The 25742-nt window shown below is 40.6% G+C and overlaps 1 protein-coding gene across 2 annotated transcripts in view; it reads left to right on the top strand.

The window, feature by feature from the left end:
• Positions 1–24790, top strand: part of TAFA1 (TAFA chemokine like family member 1) — a 205826-nt gene extending 181036 nt beyond the window's left edge. For both annotated transcript variants that reach the window (XM_053953749.1, XM_053953748.1), the window contains exons 4-5: positions 19414–19538; positions 23971–24790. In XM_053953749.1, coding sequence (XP_053809724.1) covers positions 19414–19538; positions 23971–23988 — 143 coding nt within the window. In that variant the 3' untranslated portion in view covers positions 23989–24790. The remainder of the gene's footprint in view (positions 1–19413; positions 19539–23970) is intronic.
• Positions 24791–25742: the final 952 nt, after the last annotated feature.

The following is a 25742-nucleotide window of genomic DNA, read 5'->3' as shown; positions in this document are numbered from 1 at the left end:
GAGAGGCTGAAATTCTCCTGTTTTGGCTGTTCCACTGGTGTCCATCAGATCACTGGCCTTTATACTGGGAGGAGACAGAAGAGGTGATGTTGTGCCTGTTGTATATTTAGGGGACTGAACCACAAACCCGGCGCCCATGGAAGCCAGTGGCCAAAGAGGAAACTGGACATGGGGCTAGTTGAGGGCCCCTGGCCAGGAGGGTGTCAGCAGCTATAATGGCATTCCCATTTCCCATGAAGAGCTTCTCCTCGTGTTTCACTCTTCTGCCAAGACAAAAGATAAAAGCAGACTTTTCTCTGTCTCACTGAGGAGAATCCCCTTTTCATCCAAATGAATTATGCTGTCTTTGAGGCGCCAGATTAATCTGTCTGTGATATCCCTCGTGCATTGCTTCCAGACTGACACATTATCTGTGTTTCTTCTTCCATGATCCACTGGTGCAGATGAAAGCTAACACACATGGTAGGCTGGGAAGACTGCTGCCCACGGCCATGGAAATCCCTACAGGAACAGCTCTGCCCTGCTGGAGAAGAGAGGTGCATAAGACAACATTTATGTTGAGGTTGATTACAAGGATAGTTTGGTGCCATTGAGGCTCCTTCTCTGACTTGCTGTCATCATAAAAGCTTTGTGAACCATAGATTATTGCATTTTAGGTACCCACAGCAGGACAGGCAGACAAGGTAGGAAGTCTCAGGGACACACATGAATTAGGATTAAATGGAGCAAACTAATTCTCAATCAGATCTACTCACCACTAAAACAAAGAAGATAGAAAAAGACAGGATCAAAATTAGCAAGCTAACAGATTGCAGTTCTGGTTGGGAAGAAACCCTGGGTTATGAAATGCTGGTGAATTTAGTGTTCAATTCTACCCTTATTTGTCTTGCACATTTGTAAAGCGTATTTGCAGTCATCACCTTCTAGCTCAATCAGGGCAGCGAGTTTTTGTTTTTTGGGGAGTGCTGGAGGTTTTTGTAGCTGAGCCTTGGCAGAAGTCTGCCTGTGGTAATACACAATTCACATCATGGTTAGGATGGGCACTGCAATTGTTGCTGCTCTCTCTGTTCTCTGCTGTGTTTGTAAAAGGATCAGGATTGGAGCTGTGAGGTTTTCTTCTGATCCCTAAATCCAGAAGTGTATTCGCACCATTTTTATCCACTGCTCACCACTTGCTTTCCTGAGAAATAGTCAGACGAGATGTTTTGGAAAGTAGGAGTTTTTTGTGCATGCTGTTTGCAGTACTAAGAGTTGTACCAGGCAGTAACTCTAGTTATGGTCCAAAACCTCCACACAACAACAACAATGCCCCAAAGCCCAAAAGAAAAAAAAAAAAAAAAACAACAGGAACCTGCAAAAAACATACAGCTCTTCAGAGGTTTTGCAAGGTAGTTTTGGGAGTTTCAGGCAATAATATTTTCTTTGCATAACTGTTCAAGCTGAATGCATTGACTCTATGCATAAACTTTTTTCAACTCTGTCTTGTCATTCAGTCTAAAGAGTGTTTTGGTGGCACTTTGGAGTTTCTCAAAACATCAGTGCTGGCAGGTGTAAGACCTTTGGACTCTGCTGAAGGGGAGCTGAAGGGAAGCTTCAGTTTCTGGAAGCAGCTTTGCCATTATCCCATGGCCAGCAGAACTAAATATGGCTGCAGGGAAACTGTACAACAGGCTGACAATGGAAAGGACATTATATGGCATCACTGGAAATACGTGTGAAACCTTGCTGTGTATTTGCACATATTTTCCAAGAGTTTCGGCAACTTTCACATCTTTGTCCTGAATGACAAGCATTTTATAAAGACAGGTTCTGCACTGCCATAAATAACAATTTCACTTTTTGCCTTTGCAAGCCATCATCAGGAGGTGATGGCATCACCTCCTCATTCCTACCCTCCATCTACCCACAGAGCCATGAGAGCATGCATGTAAAAATGCATAAAAATGTCAGCCTTGCAATTTAAATGTCAACTCTTCAATCTTATTCCAGTACATTTAGACCCTCCTTTGCATACAGTGTGGCTGATTTCCGACAATTCTAGTTTTCTTCAAAATGACAGAGGAGGCATCCCTGCCCCTTTCTGATAGTTCCATTTCTTACTGTCCCCCTGCAGAACACAAATGTAATGCAGTGTGCTCTGCTGAGAGACCAGTCCCAAGGAACTCCTTAGGGATATTAAACAGACAGTTCTATTGTCTTTGGGCTGATCTGACTCACTTTTGCTTCACCAGAAGCTTTCTTGCTGAAATGCTGCTGGGATTTGGCTTCCTTGTGCTTTCTCCCAGCATCTCTGCATGGGGGGAAAGATGCTGCCAAGGTGTGTCCCTGTTGCCCATTTCTTTCAGCACCCTGGAAAAAAAGAAAACACAGAATTAGATATGCAGATATAGATATATATTGATGGGTAATCCGTTTCACAGCTTTGTCTAGATGTTTTTCTTTCCCATCCTGTGTGTTTTTTTCCGGTCTACATCAAAGGGAGCCATTTGGCATCACGCTGAGTGATGCTTTGGTGGGTGCTGCAGGCTGCTGAGGAACACAGACACACTTCTGCTGCACTGCTGAAGCTGCAGACACAGCCTGCTCCTCCCTCTCTCCCCTTAGTGCAAAATGGTGTTCTAGAACTCACTTTCAAAGACTGAGGGCTTCTGTGAGTTACCTCAATTCTATGTTTGGGCACCTAAACAACTTGCGCTCAGTGGTTTTCTAAATTAAAAATTACAATTTAAAGCAAAAAGCGCTATCTATACAATTTATTTTCTCATATTTATTCCATTTGAAATTAAGACCAAATACAAGGAGTGTAAAAAGTAAATTTATATAACTGATCAGCTTTTGAAGAATTTCCTCCCAAACAGTAATAAGAAATGTACATGTGTACATTAAGAGATTTCTCTGGGGTCTGGTTTTTTTTAGTATTATTCTTATTTAGCAAGATAAAATCTTACAGCCATTCTTCAGGAACTCAAGAGCTCCTTTCTATTCCAGTGCCCACAGAAAGTGGGAAGGATTGCCTCTGCTTCTCTCTCTGGCAGAGAACACAAATATAAACCAATATATTCACTGAAGGATCAGGGATATTTTTACCATTTTCCCCCATGTCCTGCAAGAGCAGCTTGTACAATCCACGGTGATCCAAGGACAAGAATATGCTTTCCCTTCTACCTTGGCAGGATTTTACAATGTCAAGGTAGGGCCTGAAAAGTGCTTTGAGATTCTTGCAGCAGAAGTGTTGAAAAGGCACAGGAAACTGCTCTGGTGTCATGAGACACCAACTTGGCTGCAGCATTACTACAGAAGCCTTTGGAGGCCAAAAGCTGTCCTAATTTGACTATTTCCACCTGCTTTTTAATAGGAAAAAATCTGATAGTGTTTGAATTATTCATTTATATTAAAATACAAAATCTTGAAGCACATCAGCCACTAAAGACTCTTCCTCGCAGAAGCCCTTCTGCATTCCCCTGGCCAGGGCTGCTGTTCCCTGTGAGGCAGAGCTGGAAGATCTCTCCATGAGCTCCCAACACAGAACTGAAGCCTTGAATGCTCCCTGGCCACAAATTGAGGCCCTGAATGCACAGTAACTGAATATTCATTTTGTCCATTCTTTAGGAAAATAGTGACTATTTAAAGTACAAGAATAGCTCCATTCATGAGCCACGATGTGAGCAAAGCCTCTGCCACCGCTGCTGTATCTGCCTTTCTTAGAAGAAGCCAACAAAGCTGATATATTACCACATATAAAAATAATGAAAAAGAGATATCCAGGGAGAGGAGTTATGTTTTTGTCATGAAGTGATGTGAGTTGATGATAAGCATAGGTATTATTTCTCTCTGTTGTTCACTTGTCTGTGCAGAGGATGGTCGGGACGCAGAGTGCTCCTGCTGCAGGGCTGGGTGATATCAGGGTTTTAACACTTGGAACAGCAGATACTTAGGGCAAAACTTTCCCCTGATTTGAGCTGAACTATTCATCACACACGTAGCTGTCATTAATCTTACATGCAGAGCCAGGCTTCTCATATTTCAAAACCTTTGGAGAGGCAGCTTTTTAATCTATATTTGGTCGTTCTTTTTTTCCCCCTCTGAGATTGGTGTCTCTTTGCATATAATGCTGCACTAGTTTCAATTTAAACAGAACCCTGAAATAAAATACTCAAATTTAAAACCCAAGCAGAGAGAAAGGAAACAATTATCTTGAAATTATTTTTTTTTTTTTGGAAGTAGAAAACTTAAATGACAGCACTGCTGACTGCCAGAATTGACATGTATTTTAACTTCTGTTTCAAGCAATGCATTATCTTAATCACAACAAGAGGACACATTTTCCAAGATGGAGACATGAATTCAATAAATCTCAGTAGTAATTCACAAAGCAATTCATTATAATATAATGCAGCACCTTGAAGTATCTAAATGACAGTACCTGAAGATGCTAAATGGCCAGAGGCAGATGCAGAAGCTGTCCAGCAGCTCCTGGTGGCAAGTTCTAACATCTTCTGCTTCCTCTCTGACACACCATTCCAGACTAAAGGCAGATCTGCTCCTATGAGCCAGGAGAATGAAGAAAAAGGACAAGGAAACAAAATGTCCAGAAAAACAGGAGAAAAGACAGAATCTCTGTGAGAGCAGCAATTGGCAGGGGGTGAGGTCTAAGCTTATTCTCAAAAATACATAAACTATGGCAGCTGCAGGTTATGAAGTATTCATATCAAAACTTTCTGGTGACCAAGAGCAAAATTTTTAAGTGATTTGCGAATCTCTCTCGGTTCTTGAGATAATAATTTAGCTGCCTCCTTATTTTGGAGGTCTTTAATACAGCTCATACTCTAAATCCTTATGTCTGCTAATATTCAAACAGAACGATCTTGGAATCCCAACCTCTTTGCCATTTTACAGAGCAGAACCTGGACACAAAGCATTATAAATTCAGCACTGTGTGTCACTATGGGAACTGTGTCTGCTGCCAGACAGCGTTGGGAATGAACTGGGAACTGGCTGTTCGGGCACGTGTGTGTGTCTGTGTGTTTGTGTCTGTGTGTTTGTGTCTGTGTGTTTGTGTCTGTGTGTTTGTGTCTGTGTGTGCCTGCCAGGCAGGCACGCACATAAACATTCAAATGCAGATATGGAAATTTTACCATTACGTGTTTGCATGTCTTTGCTTCCCCATTTCTTCTTATTTTGCTTCTTTTAGCATAGATTATCTCGGTAAGTCTGGCAACTAGTCAATTACTGAATTCCTTTCAAAGGAAGGGAAAAGGAAGATGACAAAATTCATCAAGCTAGCATAAATCAGCATATCTTCCCTACCTGAGGATCTGACCCTCCAACAGTAGTTTCTTTCTTCTTTATAAAGGTAATTATTCTATTAAAATTAATAGTAAAATGAATACTGCTGTGACTGAATTACATGGGATAAGCGTGAAATACTGTGATCAGTTCTGCTATGAATTAGTAATTATAGTGTGCCCAGTGAAAATTGCATATTTTGCTCTCCTTCCCTGCTATCTGCCTTGGTTTAGTTGCCAGTGCTCTCTCCAGGGTTGGAGCTGGAGATTTTGGTACTCTGTGCAAAGAGGAGGTGTTTGCAGAACATAGCACCCCTGAGTTTTAAGGTAGCAGAAGAAGTTACAAGATAAGCTTGGGTTTGTTTGGTATTTGAAATAGCTGTGATTGCCTTTCTAAATGTGATGGTGTGTGGGGGGTTTTTAGTGCTTTACATAGATGAGGTGAGGGGGGAAAAGTTTGCCTCCTTTCCTCCTCCTATTTCTGTGTGAAAAGTTTGTGTTCTTGTGACTTTGAGTTGATGCTGCCCGGAGCAGTGAAGGCAGCTGGTATCTGAAAGGAGAAGGGAATAAGGGAGAGCCAGAATAGGAGGAGCTCGTGGCCCTGCTTCACAAAGAGCTGTGTCCAGGCCCTTGCACTCGGGTGCTGCATGCAAAGTTTAAAGGTGACCTTGAAGAGGATAAATGATACCAGGATGAAAGGCACATCCCACACACATACTGAGAGACTTGCCTTGGCCCAGCAACAGCAATTACTTAGCAGCTAAAGGATGGAATGTAATAATCCCTTTTAATTTTTTTGTTGTTTTTTTGGGTTTTTTGTGTGTGTGTGTGTGTGTGTGTGCTGTAAGGTCGTAGGGCAGAAGTCAAGCACCAGGTTCAGGCTGGTTTCTCAGGAAGAGAAGGCAGGGAAGATTTTCCCTGCAGCTTTACACCCTGCCATGCCTGGATCCCTGCTCAGCTCAGGGACTCTTCTCCTCAGTATGAACTAAACACCCACATCCCAATGGAACAAGATCCAGGGAGAAAACAGATGGAGAGAGACTTTCTCCCCTTCAACACTCAGTGACTGGAATCTGACATCCTACAAGAGCTGTGTGCTCAACTCAGCACCAGAGGTGGAGAGAGGAAATCAGTGATGCCCAGGCAGGCTGAGAAAGCTCTAACTGGCTGCATTCCTGTGAAGTAATTGCTTTTGTTAATAGGATTTTATTGTTATTATCCGTATTAGGATGATCACAGGCTGGTTTAGATACCTCATGCTTGATTAAATAATGGCCTGCTGTAGTGATAAATGCAAACATGTTCCAATGGATAAAAAACTTGTTTCTCTTTCCTGAAAATAGTGTGTAGCAAAAAATTCTCAAAAAAAAAATGAAAAAGGGGGAAAAAAGGAGACTTATGCTGATATAGTTAACATAATGTATTTTGTTTCTTTGGATAAACTTTGATCTTGACAATCCCCAAGTTAATAGAAAATTGTTCTTTTTCCCTCCCTAAAATATCCTGTGTAGTGCACAACTTATCCAATCAATAGAAGCATTTTTCACCCCAGGAACACAACCTTAGACAACTTGTAAAAAGGTCATACAAACTTTTGATGCAAACCATTATTTTTAATTCATGTGGTCTACCCGTGTTTCCTAGCACCTGAACTGTCCTTTCTGCAAATTACATTCCTTTTGTGAATAGAAACAGTTTATTAAAACTCCTGTATTAATTATTTAAATGAATTTATAAATATTTGAGGAAGCCCATGCAAAAAGCACTCATAATAAATTATTATATTCTACCATCATTGAAAGCTAAATTAAAGAACTCTGATGATTGCCTTTTGTGAGAAAGCCTTTTCAGCTGTTTGCATCACAAGGTCTGGGATAGGAAAAATTTGTCTAAGGAGCAGCAAAAAACATAAAAATCAGCACCTAAAGGTCAAAGAGATAACAACATTTGTATCTTAGAGTGTTTGTACTAAATGTGACAATCAAGTATGCGACCATTCCCTTGGCTGTGCTCAGTGTCTTATGGAGGAGCCACCAGTTTCCAGGCTCAGCTTTGGGATCACAGGTGTGGAGACTGAATTACTGACAAAAGGGGAAGGATTGGTGCTAAGGAGAGGCCTGAAGCAAGTGAAAGGAGAAATCACTCACACGGATCGATTGATCGAATGAGAAGTCAGATACTGTGAGTGGTGCTGGAAAGAATATCTACCCTGAGAGTCTGTGGCAGATCAGCCTGAGCAGTGCAAAGGGATTTCTTACATGAAATGGAAAAAATAAAATCATACTCAAAATGGCAGCAGCAGAATAGCAGAAACTTCTCTGGATAAACTTTTCTGGGAATTATTTTCTGGATGGAAGAAAGCTTTCTTTTGGAGCTCTCAGTTTTGCAGTGCTGGTGGGTAAGAGTCACTCTGTGGACATTCCCATCTTTTGGATCCCATTCTCTGTGCACATGGTCGTGTCTGGCTGTCAAGGACATTGCACATTATAAATGGCAGGTGCCAGTCAGGACACAAGTGCTTCTGCAGAATTTGGGTAATGGATAATTAAATTGATTAAATAGAAGGAGATGTCCAGTGATGAACCCCCTCACCCTGTGCTTCTTTCTTAATTGTCCTGTGTTTGAGGAGCCTCACGAGGTGGGCACATGGATCCTGTGACAATTTGGTGCAGTCAGTTTGTGGTCATGCAGGATGGACCAGGAGATGCTCCTGTTGTAAGGCCTCAGAGTGTCTGAGGTGATGGTTGATAAACCCAGAGCACTTGTAGAGATGGACTCTGATGTTGTTGAGCCAGGGATGGGCAAAATGACTTGTACAATTCCAGAAGGTAAATGAAAATTTATTTACAAGTACATCTCTCTTTTATAGAGAACATTGTGAACATTAATTCTATTGGTCTTAAAGTAAAAACATTTTACTTGATCGGTACACTGGACTTGGGTCAGTGTGGTAGAACATATCTATAAGCAATATGAACGGAAAGTAAGATAATAGATTGTTTACATTCTTCTCCAACTTTTTCCCAGGTTTAGACTGGTAGAAATCTTTCTCCTTTTCTCTCTGACTGAACTGAGAATATCCACAAGACTCAGCTCTCTGAGCAATGACAGTTCAGATCAGTTGTACACAGCCAGTCTTTACAGCTTCCCCAGAACTTTTCCACTGACCTGCTTCTCTTATTCACCCACCTTTGCTTCTATTTGTGATCACTATTAAAGCAGAAAATTAGAAATATGAAGTCTAAGGACTGCATCATAATGCCCAGAATTAGGGAGCTCACTAGGCAATTATCTTTCCTATTTGATCAGCTATTTTTGAAGATTAATATTTAGAAAACCCAGCTATTTCAAACTTGTTCTGTTTTAAAGTGCTTTAAAATGACAGAGGAAGGGAGATTGTAAAATTAAAAAAATATAAAATCATAAAATTTCATTTAAAGTTTTCTGTTCAGTTTTCTGGTAACTATAGCAATTCCCAGTGTCTTTGTTTAGCTATTTGTCTTTGCAGGACTCCTGCTTGCATACATTTTGCAACTGGCAGAGCTGAACACATCCTGCAAAACCTTTTCCACTAATTCATGCTGATAATTGTGAAGAGCTTGCGCTGGGCACGCTCAGGCTGCACGTACATTCATTTTGTATGAGCATTAATGAGATCAAGTAGAACAAGGACAGATGTTTGTGAAAAACAAACTCCTTTTTGTAATTATGAGAACAGAGCTTATGGCTTCATAGCTGAGAATCACCTGAGCAGAGAGGGCAGGACATTCCTGGAGTACCTGAGAGTCTGAGGCTCACAGCTCCTTCCACCTTCTTATTTTTTCAATAGCACATCTTGTGCATTACAATGGAAATAATGATCTTTGTATAAATTCAGGATTATTCACTCTAAGGACAACAGGGTAAGGTCATTGTATAAATTATTAGTAGCAAAGAGTTCCCTAGAAGAAATGAAATCTAGGGCCTCTTCTGGGGTAAAAAAAAAAAAAAAAAAAAAAAAAAGAGAGAGAGGAAAAATATCACTGTGAATGGTAGTGAATTTTGATCTTTTAAAATAATACAACTCAGAGTTAAATTGAACGGGGGCAAAAAGACATGAGCTGTGCCAATAGCAGCGTGGCCATGAAATTTCAAGTGCCCATTAAAAGACTTCTCAGCTCTGTAAAAAGTCTCAGAGTAAATAAGCATTATGAGCACTGAAGGAAAACATAATTTCAAAGAAAGCTTGTCAGTTAAGGTCAGTTTAATATCCACACTTGAATTTCACTGTTTGTAAGTCTTGCTGATAAGCTTTTATAATTGAGTTACTTCTCTTATTCCATGCATATTGAAGCAGTAATTAAGCTATGACATGAAATACAAAATATTGTGTGCTCAATTCATCAATTTTTGTTCAGTCTCGCAGTTCTTGTTCCAATTGCACTGGCATTGTTGCACTGAAATATCTCCCAATCTATCATGTCAAGATTATGCATGATGTAATTTGTAATAGCAGCTAGGGATTTGTTTACAAAAAACAAATGTTCCTTTAATCTTTGAAACAAAATTAGACTTGTCTTACATCACAGAACAAAGATAGCTGAATGAATACAACACCTTTAATAAATCAGTAATTACCTTGTGTAGTTCCAGTTGGCTCATTTAACTCGACCTTTGAAAACAACTTCCTCCACACAGATTTTAAAATGTGCTCTTCTGGACTGTGGAGATAGGAGTGCTCTAAAGGTGTGTTATTTATACCACAGCAATTCCCACTTCATGGAAGAGAATTTGGACCTTATTGTCTTTTCCCAGCAGAGATAATTGCAAGCTAACAAAACTACCTCCTCAAGAATATTGCAGGCTCTGCCTTTCAGTACCACTGTGCATAAAGCAGCAAACACCACGTGCAAGTTCAGAGTGCCATCATTAGAACAATGAAACCTCCCTTAGTTTTCCTTTCACGTGGAATCATCCCCTGCAATGGGAGCACAGGGCACCTGACCCTGTGCAGGGTGGGCTTGGGTTGGTGGAGATCTGAATAAACAAATTTCTGTAGCTGGACTGAAATATCTGGTGGGTACAGACACCAGCAAAGGGCTGCTCCCAGCCTTCCCTGGGATTTTGCTCCAGGAATCTTCCAGGTCTGATTATTATCCTCTTTCCATCCTTTTTAAGGGAAGAACAGCAGATGGCTTCATGTACTTCACATCTCTTTGCAGTCTCTTTTCCCAAAAACTCCTTGACATCTGGATTTTAGGAGAAATACAGAATCATAGAATTGGAGGGGACCTTTAAAGCCTTCACCCCCTGCCATGGGCAGGGACACCTTCCACTGTCCCAGGGTGCTCCAAGCCCCAGTGTCCAGCCTGGCCTTGGACACTTCCAAGGATCCAGGGGCAGCCACAGCTGCTCTGGGCACCTGTGCCAGGGCCTCCCCACCCTCACAGGGAAAAAATTCTTCTCAATCAATATCTAATCTAAACCTGTTCTCTTTCACCTTTTTACTGCTCAGGTTCTTTCACGCTTTCAGATCTTTTGCCACTGTTCCTGCCCTCACTTGCTTTCTCCAGGACCCAGCTGATAGCCTCCACTATTGCAGAGACACTTGGAATCTCAGCCACATATTTCAACATTTTCAGTGTTTGGAGTTCCAGCCACAGGTCTTTAAAGCACAGAGAACTTAGTATTTTTCACAGAGGAAGAGAGGGACAATATAATAGCTTGCATTTCAAAAAGAAAGCCAAAGCAAAAATCATTTTTCACTGGAAAAGCATACACCCAAAAAAAAACCCCAACTAAATAAAGGTGGTTTTCATTGACTAATGGCATATAATCACATTATATCCTATTAATTTCTGTAGATTTGATGGAAGAATTTTCTATGTATATTTATTTACAGGAATTCTCTCTGTTAACTAGAGTTTCTCTGGTAATGAGAGAAACACTACACAATTCATACCCAAGTGGCACACCAGAATTAAATTTCATAACTGACAACCCTCCAATATATTATGCATGCTTTGTTATGCCTTATAAATGCATTACAATTATATAATTTATTCATTTCCAGTGTTCTTTCACAGAGTGCTTTGCTGCTAGGCTGTGATTCTGGCACCTCATTCAGTCAAAATTTCACAACAGACTTTCACTCTCCCGAGCCCATTTCGCAGCTTTTCCCTTCCACATCCCCAAACCCAACACCAGCAGCACAGGAGCTCATGTTTGAGCAAATGGCAGCTTTTACAGATACCAGATTTGGTCTGAAATCTGCAAAAACTGAGGGATTTTTCCCCTGCTTCTCCAGTAACTGTTGGATAACATACTAAACACAGATTATTGGTTTACATATATATATACATATATATATATAAGGAATAGCACTCCAAGGCCGCCCACAAACCTTTGTGCACCCCCCTAATTCTCATCTTACAGCCTGGCACTTCTTCCTCTGCATTTCAACTTGTTCATTTACTTTATTAATGAATTCCTGGAAAATTACCATTGCATGGATAGCTAATTCTTTGATGGCACACCAGTCCTCAACTCTGGTCTGAAACATGTCTGTGCATATTTATAAGTAGTTTCCTATTGTATTTCCAAATATGTATACATATGTTGCATTTCATTGTCATTTCATTAAATATATAACAATAAAATTAAACTTTCACTAGGTTATCTGAAGTCATTCAAAGAGGGGGTAAATAACATTTCTTCATTGCACAAATATTTTAGCAGCCTGCTCTCAGCCTTGTTCTGCTGGGAAGGGTGGATGCAGTTCCAAACTTCAGTAATAAATAGCAGCAATGGGTCTCCCTAACCTGCAAAAGAAGCCCAGACAGGTTGGGAGAGGGTCCTCAGTCACCTGCATTCACATCAGCTCCCTGAATGTTGGATTTCATGTTCTCACCAGCCTCATCAGCACTCATTAGTGCCAGCAGGTTGTTCTCAAATGCCCCACTCCCTTTGCAGAGAGGTTATGTCAACCACCAATAAACTCACACATGTAAAGCAATAAAAAAAGTTGGCAGCCTGATGCTTGCCTTGGCTATTTGTTCCTAATTTAGGAAATTCTAAGAGAAAATACAAGACCGTGTTTTAGCACTCTGGAAGGTCATAGAATAACTATGCACTTCTGGGGAGACAAGTTTATCATACATGATTTATTTTATCATTTCATGTCCTTTCTCTCTGCCACACATATCTGCAAAAATCTGTTTTGCTGAGGCTTGCTCTGCCTTTCCTTTGCAGAAATCAGGTTTCCTGATAGATAATGTGCTGAGGGTTCTGTTGGAATACCAACTATGATCCATGACTTTCAGCGAAAAAGTGTCAAGCTTTAGTCATGTCTGAGTTCAGTGGAATGTGGAATAATTACTTTAAAAAGCCTACCACACTTTTTGAGTAGATGATTATCAAATGAGAGCAGGGTTGAGAGCCAGCTGCCAGCACAACTGGCCTAGGACCTGCTGGCATCTCCTGAAGGAGTGCCACAAGAGGCCTCCCAGCCTGACATCTTCTTGCTGGCTTCATTTTTGTATTTCCTAAAATCCCAAACTAAAAAGATCTCACACGTTGAGCTGTGAGCAGCTGAGAAACATTTTGATTTCTTTTCCTTGCCGTTGCTGCTGAGATCTTCCTGACTCAGAAAATGGATATGCAAATTCTACAGCTCTCCTTAAACTCTGGGTGCTTTATCTGTGTGCCTGGCTTACAAATCAGAGTGTTTTACCTCTGCACAGCTGGGCAGATGCCCAGAGGACCGGGGTGCTGTCACTGTCAATGGACTCAGAGAAGTGAAGATGCACACGGACTCACCACGAAGGTGCTGCCCATGAGGAATCCTGGTCCCACTTCAGCTGTGGAAGCCCCTCAGCCACATGACTCAGCAGCAGTTGTTTCCAGAGGTGCAAAGAAAGGGACATGGAAAAATGACAAAGCTGCAGCAGTTGACGCTCCCAATCTGAACAGCAGTGAGGGCAAGAAATTCCTTGGCAAAATCAAAGCTTTTTTGTGTGAAATCTGCTCTTTAACAGATCATCTCCATTCAGCTCAAAAGCAGGAATATGTTTAAGGACTTTCTGGCAGTAAAAAATTACTTCACGTAATTTTAATGTTTTAATTCATTTTCATAGTAACTGAGAAACCCATTCTTCAAACTGTACAGTTGGAGAAAAAATTGTCACTCCCAAACTCCTGCAATTCAGTGTTAAAGTTCAGCAGGGCAGAAGAAACAGAGGGCAACATACAAGGAAACACAGCAAGAATAACTCATCCTCTAAGTAAATAAAATTGCAAATGGCAAACTGGTATAGCAAGGAGGTAATTTACCTGTAGTAAGAGAGAAAGTGAGGAAGCAGAGCTGGGATTAAACAAACCTTTGGAGTTTCTGCTTCTCAGTCCATTAGCCACCACCACCTCTGTTGGTTACATTGTTACGAGGGAAGCACACAACATGTTTGTGTCATTTTTCCTAATTTACTAATTTCCTAATTTAATAGCAGTTTGTTGGCTGCTAGGAGATGGCAATGTAAGTGTTTTTTCACTAGTGACTCTCTCCATGCTGTTGAATTAGCACCCTTTGTTACTGGTTTATGCAGATCTTCCAAGGAAATTGTTCATGGATTAGTTGCATCTAATCTGCCCTTTCATATTTAATGGTGTAGCCCACAGCATTGTTCAGACATGTAATACACTCTTAAAAATATCTTACTTTAGCTGCTGAATATTTTGCAATGGAGAATCCATAATTCTGAATGGAAGAAAAATTAAAATCTTCAATTCTTTCAATTCTATCAGTGAATTAATAGAACTTTTTTTAAAAGCCTGAAGAATATCACAAAGATCAGAGTGTTCAAAAAAATAGATGTTTAAGATGCTGATGTCTTTTTAATGTTTACTACAATTTAAAAAATATTAAATTAACTCAGCAAGACTGAATTTGAGGCAATTAGAGATGTGAGACACCACTTGCTAGACTGATTGCACTGTGCTTGTATTTTAAACAGGAGAAATGTCCATTTTCCCAGAGCTATGAGAGGTCTGTTATCAAAGTCTGTGAAGCATTGCACTGCAGGAGCATTAGATTGATGCTTGTAAAATTGAGTAAGATTGAATTAAAGCAGAGAGTTTGATAGTTTGGACTCCCTGAAGGAAGCAACCTGCATTTCTCCCAGATAGCAATATTCAACCTGAAATCTTTTGTTTCAGATTTGTATTCTTTAACTTATCAGATTTCTTCTCTACAGCTCCCAGAGTGGCTGCTATCTCAGTCTGTTTATGAAATACATAACCCTTCAGATAACACTTTGTTTCAGTCCAGTTTTCTCATCCTCCCAGAAAGTGTGTTCCCACCCCTATAATTCATTCTGCTCCCCATGACATCCCAATAAACTAAGAGAAACTGCATGTCTCATTCAATTCTCTGAGATTTTGTTGTATAAGGAATAGGTGAGCACCAGGTTACAGTTTTTCCCATTCTAGTTTATATCCTTTAAAAAAAATAGAGAGAAACTACTTGAAAGATTTTACCCACCTCTGTGCTGTTGCTATTGCCAAAATCTCCATCAGTGGAAGAATCTCTCAAAGGGAGTTTGAACTTTCCTTTAATCTAATCCATTTAGAAAATGACTCACAATATATTGAATAAAGTGGAGAAAATTGATATCTTTTCATTAAGCTGACAAAGTCTTTTTCACTTCTGACATCTGTGAAATGTGTTCTCTATTTAAATTTTATTTATATCAATCTTCGCTGGTGGAAACGAGATTAAAACGGAATGCTCTGTACTTACAGGGAAAACTTTCCCATGCTGCAGTGAGTGTCACACTGGCTGTGAAAATGAGCTGCTTATTCCTTGCAGTAACACGATACCTGTGATGAGGAGGAGCCACAATCTAATGTCTCCATTCCTTTGTATTCTATTTCTATATAAATGAAACGTGCCCACTTTATCACAGGCAAAAAGAGAGCTGCTGTGGCTTTATAATAGCAACTGCAGAAGCAATCTTGGAACATTTTAATACATAGCATGTTCCCTCTAAACTGTTGAAAAATGCATGATGATACTTTGCTCTGTTTCCATATTTCAAGGTATTCCATAAACATGAATTAAAGTTATCTGTTACTCTGTGAGGATGGCCTTATTGTTACATTGTTAAATATAATGCCTTTATACTTTTTGCCATATAGACTCTGTCATATTGTTAAAGCAATTTCCTAAATACAAATGCAGAAAAGTTAAGAATTTTATCTGCAAAACAAAACAAAGAGAATTTGCATTTTCTCTACAGACAGGAGTAGCAAAAATGACAGAAGTAATTGCCTGTGACTGTCTGGGCTCTGTGTGCACATTTTCTCTGTCCATGTCCTGTTAATCAGGTAAAACAGCTTTGAGGAACTGAGTAGATTCAGTTTAATGCAAGAACTTGAAGACTGAGAAATGTGAAACATAAATTCAGGAGTTTCAACAGGCATCTTTAATCAAATGGACTGTGTATTGTTTCTAAACTTTGTTTGGCTCAAGAGGAGGATGATTGAACAATTAATGCTTCCATGTTGATTTGATCTTTTAGATATATGTGTAGATATATGAAGGTGTTCAGTGCATTTCTACTGCCCCTTAATAGAATACTTTGATGCTGAAATTCAAGGGGAAAACTTCTCCCCAGCCAGCTGCCTTCATGCATCAAAACTTTGTGCTCCAGATAATGCACAGGAGCAAATCAAAGCATGGTCAATACCCTTGTGCAACCTCCAAAGGTTCTCATGAACTTTGAAGGCTGAATCCAAGCTAAACTGGCAGTTTCCTGCAGCTGCCTAAGGCTTTGGGCATTATGTTTGGGAACAAACACAATGTTTGGGAACAAATATATTTGAAAATGCAATAGAATTGTGTAAACATGAGAAAATATAAGCTATTCTATTGCTTTTTCCCTGTATTCTATCTGATCTTCAGATTTCTTATTTGTAGTTTATTTGGAGACCACGATTTGCAATTGCTATTTCAACCAAATGCTTTTTGTGTGTGTTAATCCATGCAGACTAAATACATCAAAAGTTAAATATTTTGATCAAAATTATTCTATGGCTTTGCAAACAAAGATCTTAGAAATGCATAATTTGGGCTGAAAAATAAACCTCAAGAATTTCCTGAAGAAAGTTGCTTTTTTCCTCAGCTCCATTGGTGATATATTAAGAGTTAAATATTCTTATAAAAGAGGCATTTTCTTGAAAATAGGTCAGATATATGCAATCCCTTTTTTAACCTAGAAGGTGATGGGGGAAAAAAAAAAAAAAAAAAAAAAAAAAAAAAAAAAAAAAAAAAAGCACTGAAACAAAACACAAGCAGAGCAGGAATAGTCAAGGCTCTTCTGTTCCACATCCTTTTCCTTTCCCCATGGCAGAGGGATCTGTCTCAGTCAATTCAGCCTTGCATGAAGAAACTCCTGTGCTTCGTGTATTCCCCATACAGTGAGAAGAACACAATGAGAAGCACTCCAGAATGCTACAGGTGTGTAATTCAGCATGATGTGAGCACTCACAGCCTGTGCTGCCTGGTGATTAGCAGGAATTTCGAATTCTCACCCAGGATGAGTGGTTTGGGTCACTGAGAAGCTCAGGTTCCTCAGGATCTGGCAGTTCTTGAATAAAAACCACCCTGAGGGGGAGCATCTTAATTTGAGCAATTTGACCCAACTGCTTCAGCTCATCTCTAAGTGACATAACCTAAACATAGAAAAGCTGCATCATGTCCCTGGGGAAGGTTTCTCCCCTCCTCCTACAGGTGGGCCCAATCTCAAATGCTGCAAACTGTGATTCATTTTGAAGTGTTTTCCTCCCTCTTTGAACAGAGCTGGAGGTGTAAAACTTTGAAATCAAGTAGAACTCAAAGGACCAGCAGTACCCAAGACAACTGGTCCTAAAGATTAAAAGGCTCTTAATAGAAGAGAAAACCTATAAACACAAGATTCAAAGGAAGTAATTTTCTTTGGGTTTTGGATGCCCCTGCCATGGCAAGAGGCTAAGGACTAGACCACAGTGAGCTTTTTAGTGCTTCAGACTTACAAAGGACCTTGCCTACTTATATATTAGAGACAAAGAGGAGCTGTTCATCTGCAAATTTCCCCCATTAGTTTCCCCTGTTATAAAAGGAGCCTGGTCTTCATCCCAGGTGAGGGTGCTCGCTGATGGGCACTTGGGTGTAATTGCACTGTGATCATAACTCAGTAATAACATGTATGTATATACTAAAACCAGTACACCACTACATGAGTCAGTTGCCATTAAAGTTCAGCACTGACTTTGCATTTGATTATTTTTCAAGGTCAAGATCTGAATACTTGGGCTGTATTTAACAACATTCATAAGTAGTGAGATCATCTGAATTGCTATGAGCAGCGTTGCTTCTCCATGCTGCCTCTCAGTCTGTATTCACCTCAAATCTCTGTTCTACATGGTAAACTCTCCAGGCCAGGGTGTTCAGGTTTGTGGGGTTTAGTACCTTGCCCTGTAGGATCCTTCTCTGTGGTTATTTAATACTATAGCACTGCTCCTAGTAAATAATCATGATCACCACTTTTGATTCCATGTCACAGGATTCTTCTCACGCATCCTGAGGATGCTCTGATGATTGCTGTGAAGGCCAGTATTTAGCAGGATATGGTTTTTCAGTTTGCCCACTGCACAATCTATTATTAGAGCGCAGATTCAGCCCTCGTGCCTTTCCTGCATAGCAAAGAGAGAAATCTTTTTTCTCTGCTGTTAGCAGCATCAATTATGGCCTTCTGAAACAGGTGTGTGAATAGCATCATTAAACTGCCTTACCAGCACAGGTGTAAAGGGCTTTTTTTTTTTCTGTCTTGTATATATGGAGAAATTATATATGATAAAAATCAGATACAAGCTGTGGGAAGAACCAGGAAAGACAACACTGAGAGCTATATGATCATTGTAGGGCCCCTCAAACTGAACTATTCTATTCAATTTTGTATTCAAGAATTTAATTATAAGCTCTGTAACGTCCTTAAATCAATGCATGCACAACAGGGCATTTTCCAGAGCTCAATGGCAGTCAGCTGGTATGTATATATATATTAATATATATAAGGTAGACAGCTGCTTCAAAGGTATTTTGTGGGCTTGAAGCAGCCATGAGGGATGATATGAATGGGTTAAGCATCTCTCTTTGAGTGACTGTGCAGAAAGCTTTGACAGGCTTCCTGAGTGCAACCATGAAATTAATTCTTGCCAGAGAAAGCAAACCACAGAAAGAGCCACTCATGAGCCAGCTCGTCACAGTTGCAAGGTTAGCTAAAGTTTATCAAAATCCCCAGACAAAAAATGTCATTAAGATACAGCTAAGGATATAGTCAGATACCAATTCCCAGGCAAGAAGCTTCATTAAGGTACATTCAAGGTTGTAAACATATGTGCCAATTAAATTCAAACAACTGGGTCCAAACACTACCATTATTTACAGTGTTAAATATTTGGACATTAAAAGTTACTTTTAGAGATAATATGTTTTCTATAAAATACATAATATGTTGTTGTTTCAACAAACAGCTTCTGCTGCTGTTCAGGGTTTCCTTACCCTCTGTTTCTAGTTGTGGTGCTCCCTGTGATGGCATATTGAGAAAGCCAAAAGTCTCCATGGATTCAAATAATTCTGGGCAGATTCATGGTAAAAAAAAATCCAGCTGTAGATCCTGAAAGCAAAGCAGACATAGTTTTATGTGGAGTACATTGAACCAGAAGTCCTGAAGACCTGGAGAATATTCTGAGGACAATCTCCTCAGACTTGCCTTGTTCTTGTGCACGCCTGTGAAAATCAGATTGGCACTCAGGGAGAGGGGCTGTTAGGCTGGATGGTCCTTTGGTCTGCAGCAGAATTGCTGCCATCACAGCATTCCCTGCAGCCACAGCACAGGAGCGGACAAGATCTCCTGTGTGAGGAGGCTGTGGCAAGCAGTGCACTGTCTTAGGCAATATAGGATGCCAAACAAGTAATTAAATATGAAATCCTTACAGCTAAACTCCAGCTGAAGGGACACTCTGCCTTTTAACTGCAGTGTTAGACCCTTGAGATATTATTTAATTAGAGTTGGTCATTGTAACATAGTTGTGAACATTGTCTTTTCTCTTTTAGCTTCTATAGTGATTGGGAAATGGTGGTGTGAGATGGAGCCCTGCCTAGAAGGAGAGGAATGTAAGACGTTGCCTGATAATTCTGGATGGATGTGTGCAACTGGCAATAAAATCAAGACCACCAGAGTAAGTCTCCTTTCTGTCTGCACCCAGGAGGTCTTAACAGGAAAGGGAATCACTAATGACTGCTCACCCATGTCTTTTCCATCATTATCCCTGCTGTAAAAGTCTTAAAGACCACTGTCATGATCACCCAGTGCTTCTGGCCATAACTGGGTGAAAATCCAGATGGATCAGGCTGGTCAGCTGGGTCCAGGCTTGGTAATCGGCAGGTTGGAGCCAGGTCACTTTTTACAGAGATTGTCACCTCAAAATACCCCTAATGCACATCACTGAGTCCCTTTCTGGTGGCTAAAGGGAAGAACATCAGCTCAGAGGGATCTGCTGAATCCTATATCCATTTCTTGGCTGTTCCAGGCAGCATCTGGATTAGCAGCTGTACAAATGCTTTGTAGCAGAGGACTCAGCTCTCTGTTTGCCCTGCAGGACATTTCAGAACAGCTCCAACCCCATGAACTCATTAGTGACAAGCTCTTGAGATGCTGCAGGTTCAGGTAGCACAGGCCAACAGGTGACAACAGCTTTCACCACACCGTGCCAGGAAAAGGCAGAGAGAGGGTGTGAATGAGCTGCCTAAACTCCCACCATGAGATTGCCTTGGGAATAAAAGTGTTTTTCAGAAATAGACTCTAGCTTTTCTTTTGCATTGTGTGATTGTTTCACAACCATTGTCTTAAAACTGTCACCTATACCTGTATTCAACAATTTTAATTAACTAATTTTCATATCCCAATTGAAATTTTTTTCCAAGAAAATGACATGGTTGTCAACTCAAAATGCTTTTATAAACATACAGATTTTCATTTTCTGTGAATTGAAAAAGGGCTTTTGAAACCTGGTAAATGAAAAAGAGCAAATTTTCAATAATTTTTTCCCTGTTTGATAAGAAATTCTACATATTCATGCCCAGCAGCTATTTCACAGGAATGTGCAGCGTAGTGTTGTGATTTCCTGACTTTTTCCTTTCTCTCCAATCCTACCTAACTCCAGTCATTTTTCATGTCTTCTAGGCCTCCAGTTGAAGGAGGAGATTTTACCCTAATTGGTCCTCATGGCACTTGAATCTTTTTCTTTCCCTCCATAGGACCTGCCCCAGGATGAATGATTTGTATTGCAATCCTCATTTCTGGAGCAGAGCCTTCTGCCACACCAAGACATTAAATGATCAGGACACCTACTGACTTAGGAGGTTTTCTTTGTAGGAAGCAGTAAGTGACCCCCAAAAACAAGATCCATGTGATCTCTTAGTCACCTCCCAGAGAAAAGGAGGAAGGAGGGAACTGGGATTCCCTGACTCAGTTTCTTTCTGCGATGCTGTTCCTGCAAATCTCTCTGTGCCCACAGCTGAACTCTTCCCACTGCAGCACCACTGGAAGGCTGTTTCCTAATGAATGTGCCTTGCAGTGAAATTTAAAAATCCCAGACCACAAAGTCGCTACATGTCCTTTCCAGTGAGGAAAGTGGGGAGTTAAAATGGAAGAAAGTGATGTAGAAGAACTAAGAAGCAACATGAAGTATCTTACACAATAATTCAGCCCTTCTGCAGTCTGTCTACAAGTTATATAATTGAGGAATTGCATTTTCTTTCTTCAGTGAAGCTGTCCTTCTCCTAACTCCCCCAGTCCTCATCATATAAACTAGTTTAAGGCAATAGAAGTGATTGCTAGAAATTTAGGAGCTTCATTAATATGCAGATGTATGGTCCAATCTATTCAGTATGCATTATTGTATTTCATTTGAATTAAATACTTGCAGAGTGAGTGCTCATAACTGAAAAAATATTTCTTCATTTACCCACAGGAATTATTTTAATTAGCTTGTGAGGGGAGTACCTTATGGTGCTGCTTCCAGTAGAATTTTGCTTTGTTGCTTTAAAATATCATTACAGAACCCAATTGACAAAGGCAACATGACATGATGTGCTCAGCAACTGTCTCTTGCATTTTCTAAGGAGAAATTCTACTTCTTAGTCCCTGGAACTTGCTTGAATCTCTACCACTGTGTCAAGTCTAGCAACATAAATATAAATAATGGAAGCAATCAGATCCTGAAACAGGCTTTTTTTTTTTTTTCCCCTTTGTTTTGCCATTTCAGACAGCAGCAGAGAACGAGATTACAATGTAATCTGCCCTGACCACAATCCAGGTTCCAAGACTGGGCCACGTGTGTCTAATTTGAGTAGTTAAGGAAGTTAAGAAAGCAGAAGAAACACAACAAATCAGTCTCTGTGGTGATTAGGCAGAAGGCTACAGCAAGTCTCCATAGGCTGTAAACTGTAAACTGTTTTAATGAAGGCTTTTCCTTACACTAAATACATTTATGTTAGCTGCTGTCCTGACAAGGAAAACATTCCCATTTATGACTCTTGGGATTAAGATACCCATTAGTGCATTCTTCCAGGCCCACAGTAAATCACATATAAGCATGTGTGTATGTTTATATATATATTTATGAATACATGGATATGCACCATATGTATAATCTTCTAGGGTAGTGCATAACTTCATGGTTGGGTCTCAGATGTGATTAATACTGATTAGTGTCAGAAGGAGGTGGCCAACAGGCTCAGTGAAGTCTTTACCAGTACATTCTTCATTCCTTCCTTTTCATGCATTTATTTCTGTGTTTAGCCCTTTAGCATAGCTCACTAATTAAGTTTTTAAAGCCAAAGTTATAAAGCTCACAGCTTCCTTAAGTTGATTTGCTTTCTGTTGATGGTCAGGCAGGTGACAAACACTGGAAGGAAATAATATTGTCATTCAATTTTTGGAGGAGTTTCAATGTTCTTTTAATCCCTCATCACTGTTTTTTTTTTTTTTTTTTAATTTATTTAAGAACTTTCAGTGCTTTCCTTAAAAAGCTGTACTAGGACCTGCTGGAGGTCACCTTGCCACTTTCAGCACAGCAACTGGCACCAGTGGAAGTAGAAGAGCAGCAGCTCGGGCTGGATGCTGCTGGTGTTCTGGAGCATGGAAATTAATGTATTGATCAGCTGGGAATGGGCAGAGGAGCCCAGTTCAAAGCCCCTCTCCAGTTTCTCAGCCTGTGCTCTGTGTTACAGCCTGGTTTGATCAGTTTTAACAAGTTTTGGCCCATCTGAACTGGTTCTGAGCAGTTTGAACTGATTTTGATAGGTTTGATTTGGTTTGAACTGGTTTAAACTGATTTCTACAATTTTTATCCTGTTTTGACCAGTTTAATCTGGTTTGAGCTTGTTTTGACTGCTTTAATCTGGTTTAAACCATTTGTTTCAGTTTTAACTAGTGGGATTCAGTTTCATTCAATTTGAACTGTCTGGATCTCATGTAAATCTCTCTTGCTCTAATATTTACTGCTGTATTTAATCACTTCGTGCTTAGATAATAATCTGTAACCCTGATTTAATTCCAAGCCTGACCATATTCAAGTCAATGTGAGTTTCATTGCTGACCCAGATGCCTGCAAAGGGCTGAACTCCTTGTGGTGTTCATTTGCCTGAACCAGTACAGAAAAGAAACAAAAGCATAACAAAAAGCATTTCCTTGAGAGCACTATTTTTGCTGTCGGGCAGTTGTTCTTATTTCAGCATCCTAAAAAAACTCCTGGGCATTGGTGTTTCCCCTTGCAGCATTAGTGCAGCACTCAGATCAGTTTTGGTGGTAGTCACAAGGAGGGATGGGTTTTGGTCTGCTGCAGGGTGTGTTATCTCACCCGAGGTGAGTAGGTGGAGGAGCTGCTATGGCCTGTCACTACCCTGCCCTCTGGGGAAGTGGGTTGGAGGGGTTCCAAACAAACCTGAAAGGTGTATGGATGCTCCTGCCTGTCTTGTCCAGCAGAAGTCACTGGAGTCACTCTGGGAAGGGGAGAGTGGAAGGCTGGGCTGAGCACAGCCCCAGGCCCAAATCTCTCCTGGCTTGAAGGGCTCCTGCAAGGAACATGGAGAGAGACTCTTCATAAGGGCATTAGAGGAGAGCACAAGGGAGAATGGCTTCAGACTGACAGACAGGAGGTTTAGATTGAATATCAGGAATGCATTCTTCCCTGTAAGGGTGGGGAGGCCTTGGCACAGGCTGCCCAGAGAAGCTGTGGCTGCCCCTGCATCCCTGGAAGTGTCCAAGGCCAGGCTGGACGGGAGTTGGAGCAACCTGGGATAGTGGAAGGTGTCCCTGCCAAACCAAGACATTCTGTGATTCTGTTATGTCCAGCACCACCAGCCCAGGTGGTAAATGCACATCCAATATCTCCCAAAGCAGAGGCAGGATCTCGCTCAGGATCTGTCTCTTGCATATTTTTACACCCCTGCAGCACTAAAAGACACACACCCCTCTGGTATTGCATTTAAACTCATCTATATCAATCAGCTATATCCCACAGAGCCTTGGTCTTTCTTTTCCAAAATACTATATTTAGAAAATACCATATTATGCATAACTGACTCTTTCCCATTTTCTCACTGCAGATCCACCCAAGGACTTAACAGAGCACCCACGTCTGCACGGAGACAGTGAAAGCCCTGCTGATTTATGAGGACAAAGTATTGAAAGTTTAAAACCATCTCAGCATTTTCCAAGCCAAATGGATTTCTTATTTGCACTCTGACTGTTTACCAGAAAACAACAGTGGCTTTACTGTGTGAAAGAAAGGATTCGGTGGAAATAATGGCCCTGATTTTTGACAGCTGAAAATAAAAAATGAAGAAAGTGGTTCCTTTGGTAAAGTTTCTGAGATTGCAAAGTACAAGCAACAGTATAAGTTTGGATCTACAATTTACTTTATACCAGTTAAAGTATATATATATATATAAATATATATATATTAATATATGATATTTTGAAATAAAAGCCTCACTCTTCAAGAAATTGAATAGTACCACACTTTGCTGCAGCTGCTGTATTTTTTTTTTCATTTTTGCTATGGTCTGGAAGTTCCCTACCTGTTTGAGAGAGAAATGTGGCAGTGAAGAGGCAAAGCAAACCTGCTGTGGTACAAGGACGCCTAAGAGCTACACGAATCCTACCGATGCAGCATCCAGAGCTTCCTGTTCCCTTCAGCAGAATTTTGAGGGCATTTGTTGTTCCACTTTGTGTTCTGGAGGCTTTTCCCCTTGTGCAATACTAGCATGCTGGCTTTGCTTCATTAACCATACTTGATTGATATATAACAATGATAATTCTATCCTCCTCCAAGAAAATATTTTTAGAGCTGTTAGATATTCCATGAAGAAGAGATGGACAACTACTGAGTGAAGTACAGTATGTATTAAAAGTTTATTTGGCAGAGTTTGGTAGACTGTGAGCTCCCTTCTTATTAAAGATGTACTGTACGTACAATGTCTTCAGACTTTGTGTAGCTCATAGAGACTGCAGTAAAACCCAGTAACCACCTCCTAAGCTTTGCATTGTTGGCTCACTAATTCTTTGAAACAACAACAAAGCTACTATTTTCCATTCCGGCACGTGAGGGGAGTTTTTCATATGGTTTGGTGTTTCAGGAGCCCATTTGCAATTGGTGAACAGGCACCTCAGCTTAAGCATGCCTCTGTGGACACCTGGCTGCGTGCTCTTACCCCACAGTACACATGGGACAGTACACAGTACCTAAATTTAGGTTTCCCTTATTGCAGGCCAGGCTAATTCTCATTAGAGCATTTGCCACCAGCTAAAAGCATACATTTAAGCAATTCCACAGCATAGCAAATGCCCAACAGTTTGTGGCAAGGACAATCTTGTGGCTGATCCCTTCACTTTGAGAACAGTTTCCTTCGGTTTATTTTCAATCTGTTTCTTGCTATGATGAATTCAGCTGAGCTGAAATGCTCCTCAGCAAGGATGTGTCCACAGAGACCTTGGCCCAGGCGAGCAGCCTGAACTCCCATTTCTGGCTGAGCTGTAGCTGTTCACCAGGCAGTCTGGCCCTGGCATTGCTGAAGAAAGATCAAATCTGAGGGCTGAAATGTGCGAGCCTAGTTCACATTCCCAGGCACTTTTGTGAGCGGTCCAATTAATTTCAGGGTGTTTATTGGTGTGGAAAAGTGTCTTGCTGTCACGCATAAGTCTGCACGATCTACCCTTCAGTCCCCCTAATGCTACCAAATCAAGGAGGAATAGGGAATTGTAAAACTAGTTCTGTTCAGTCCAGCTTCATTCCTTTAATATTTCCAATTTCCTTTCAGCCGGCTTACCTGTCTCTCACAGGATGCCTTTGGCCATGCTGATCACTTTTAATCCAATG

This window comes from Vidua chalybeata, chromosome 12 (genome assembly GCF_026979565.1).
Source record: "Vidua chalybeata isolate OUT-0048 chromosome 12, bVidCha1 merged haplotype, whole genome shotgun sequence".
In the NCBI taxonomy this organism is placed as follows: domain Eukaryota; kingdom Metazoa; phylum Chordata; class Aves; order Passeriformes; family Viduidae; genus Vidua; species Vidua chalybeata.
Note: the sequence above shows the minus strand (reverse complement) of the source record. Positions and strands in the feature narration are given on the sequence as shown.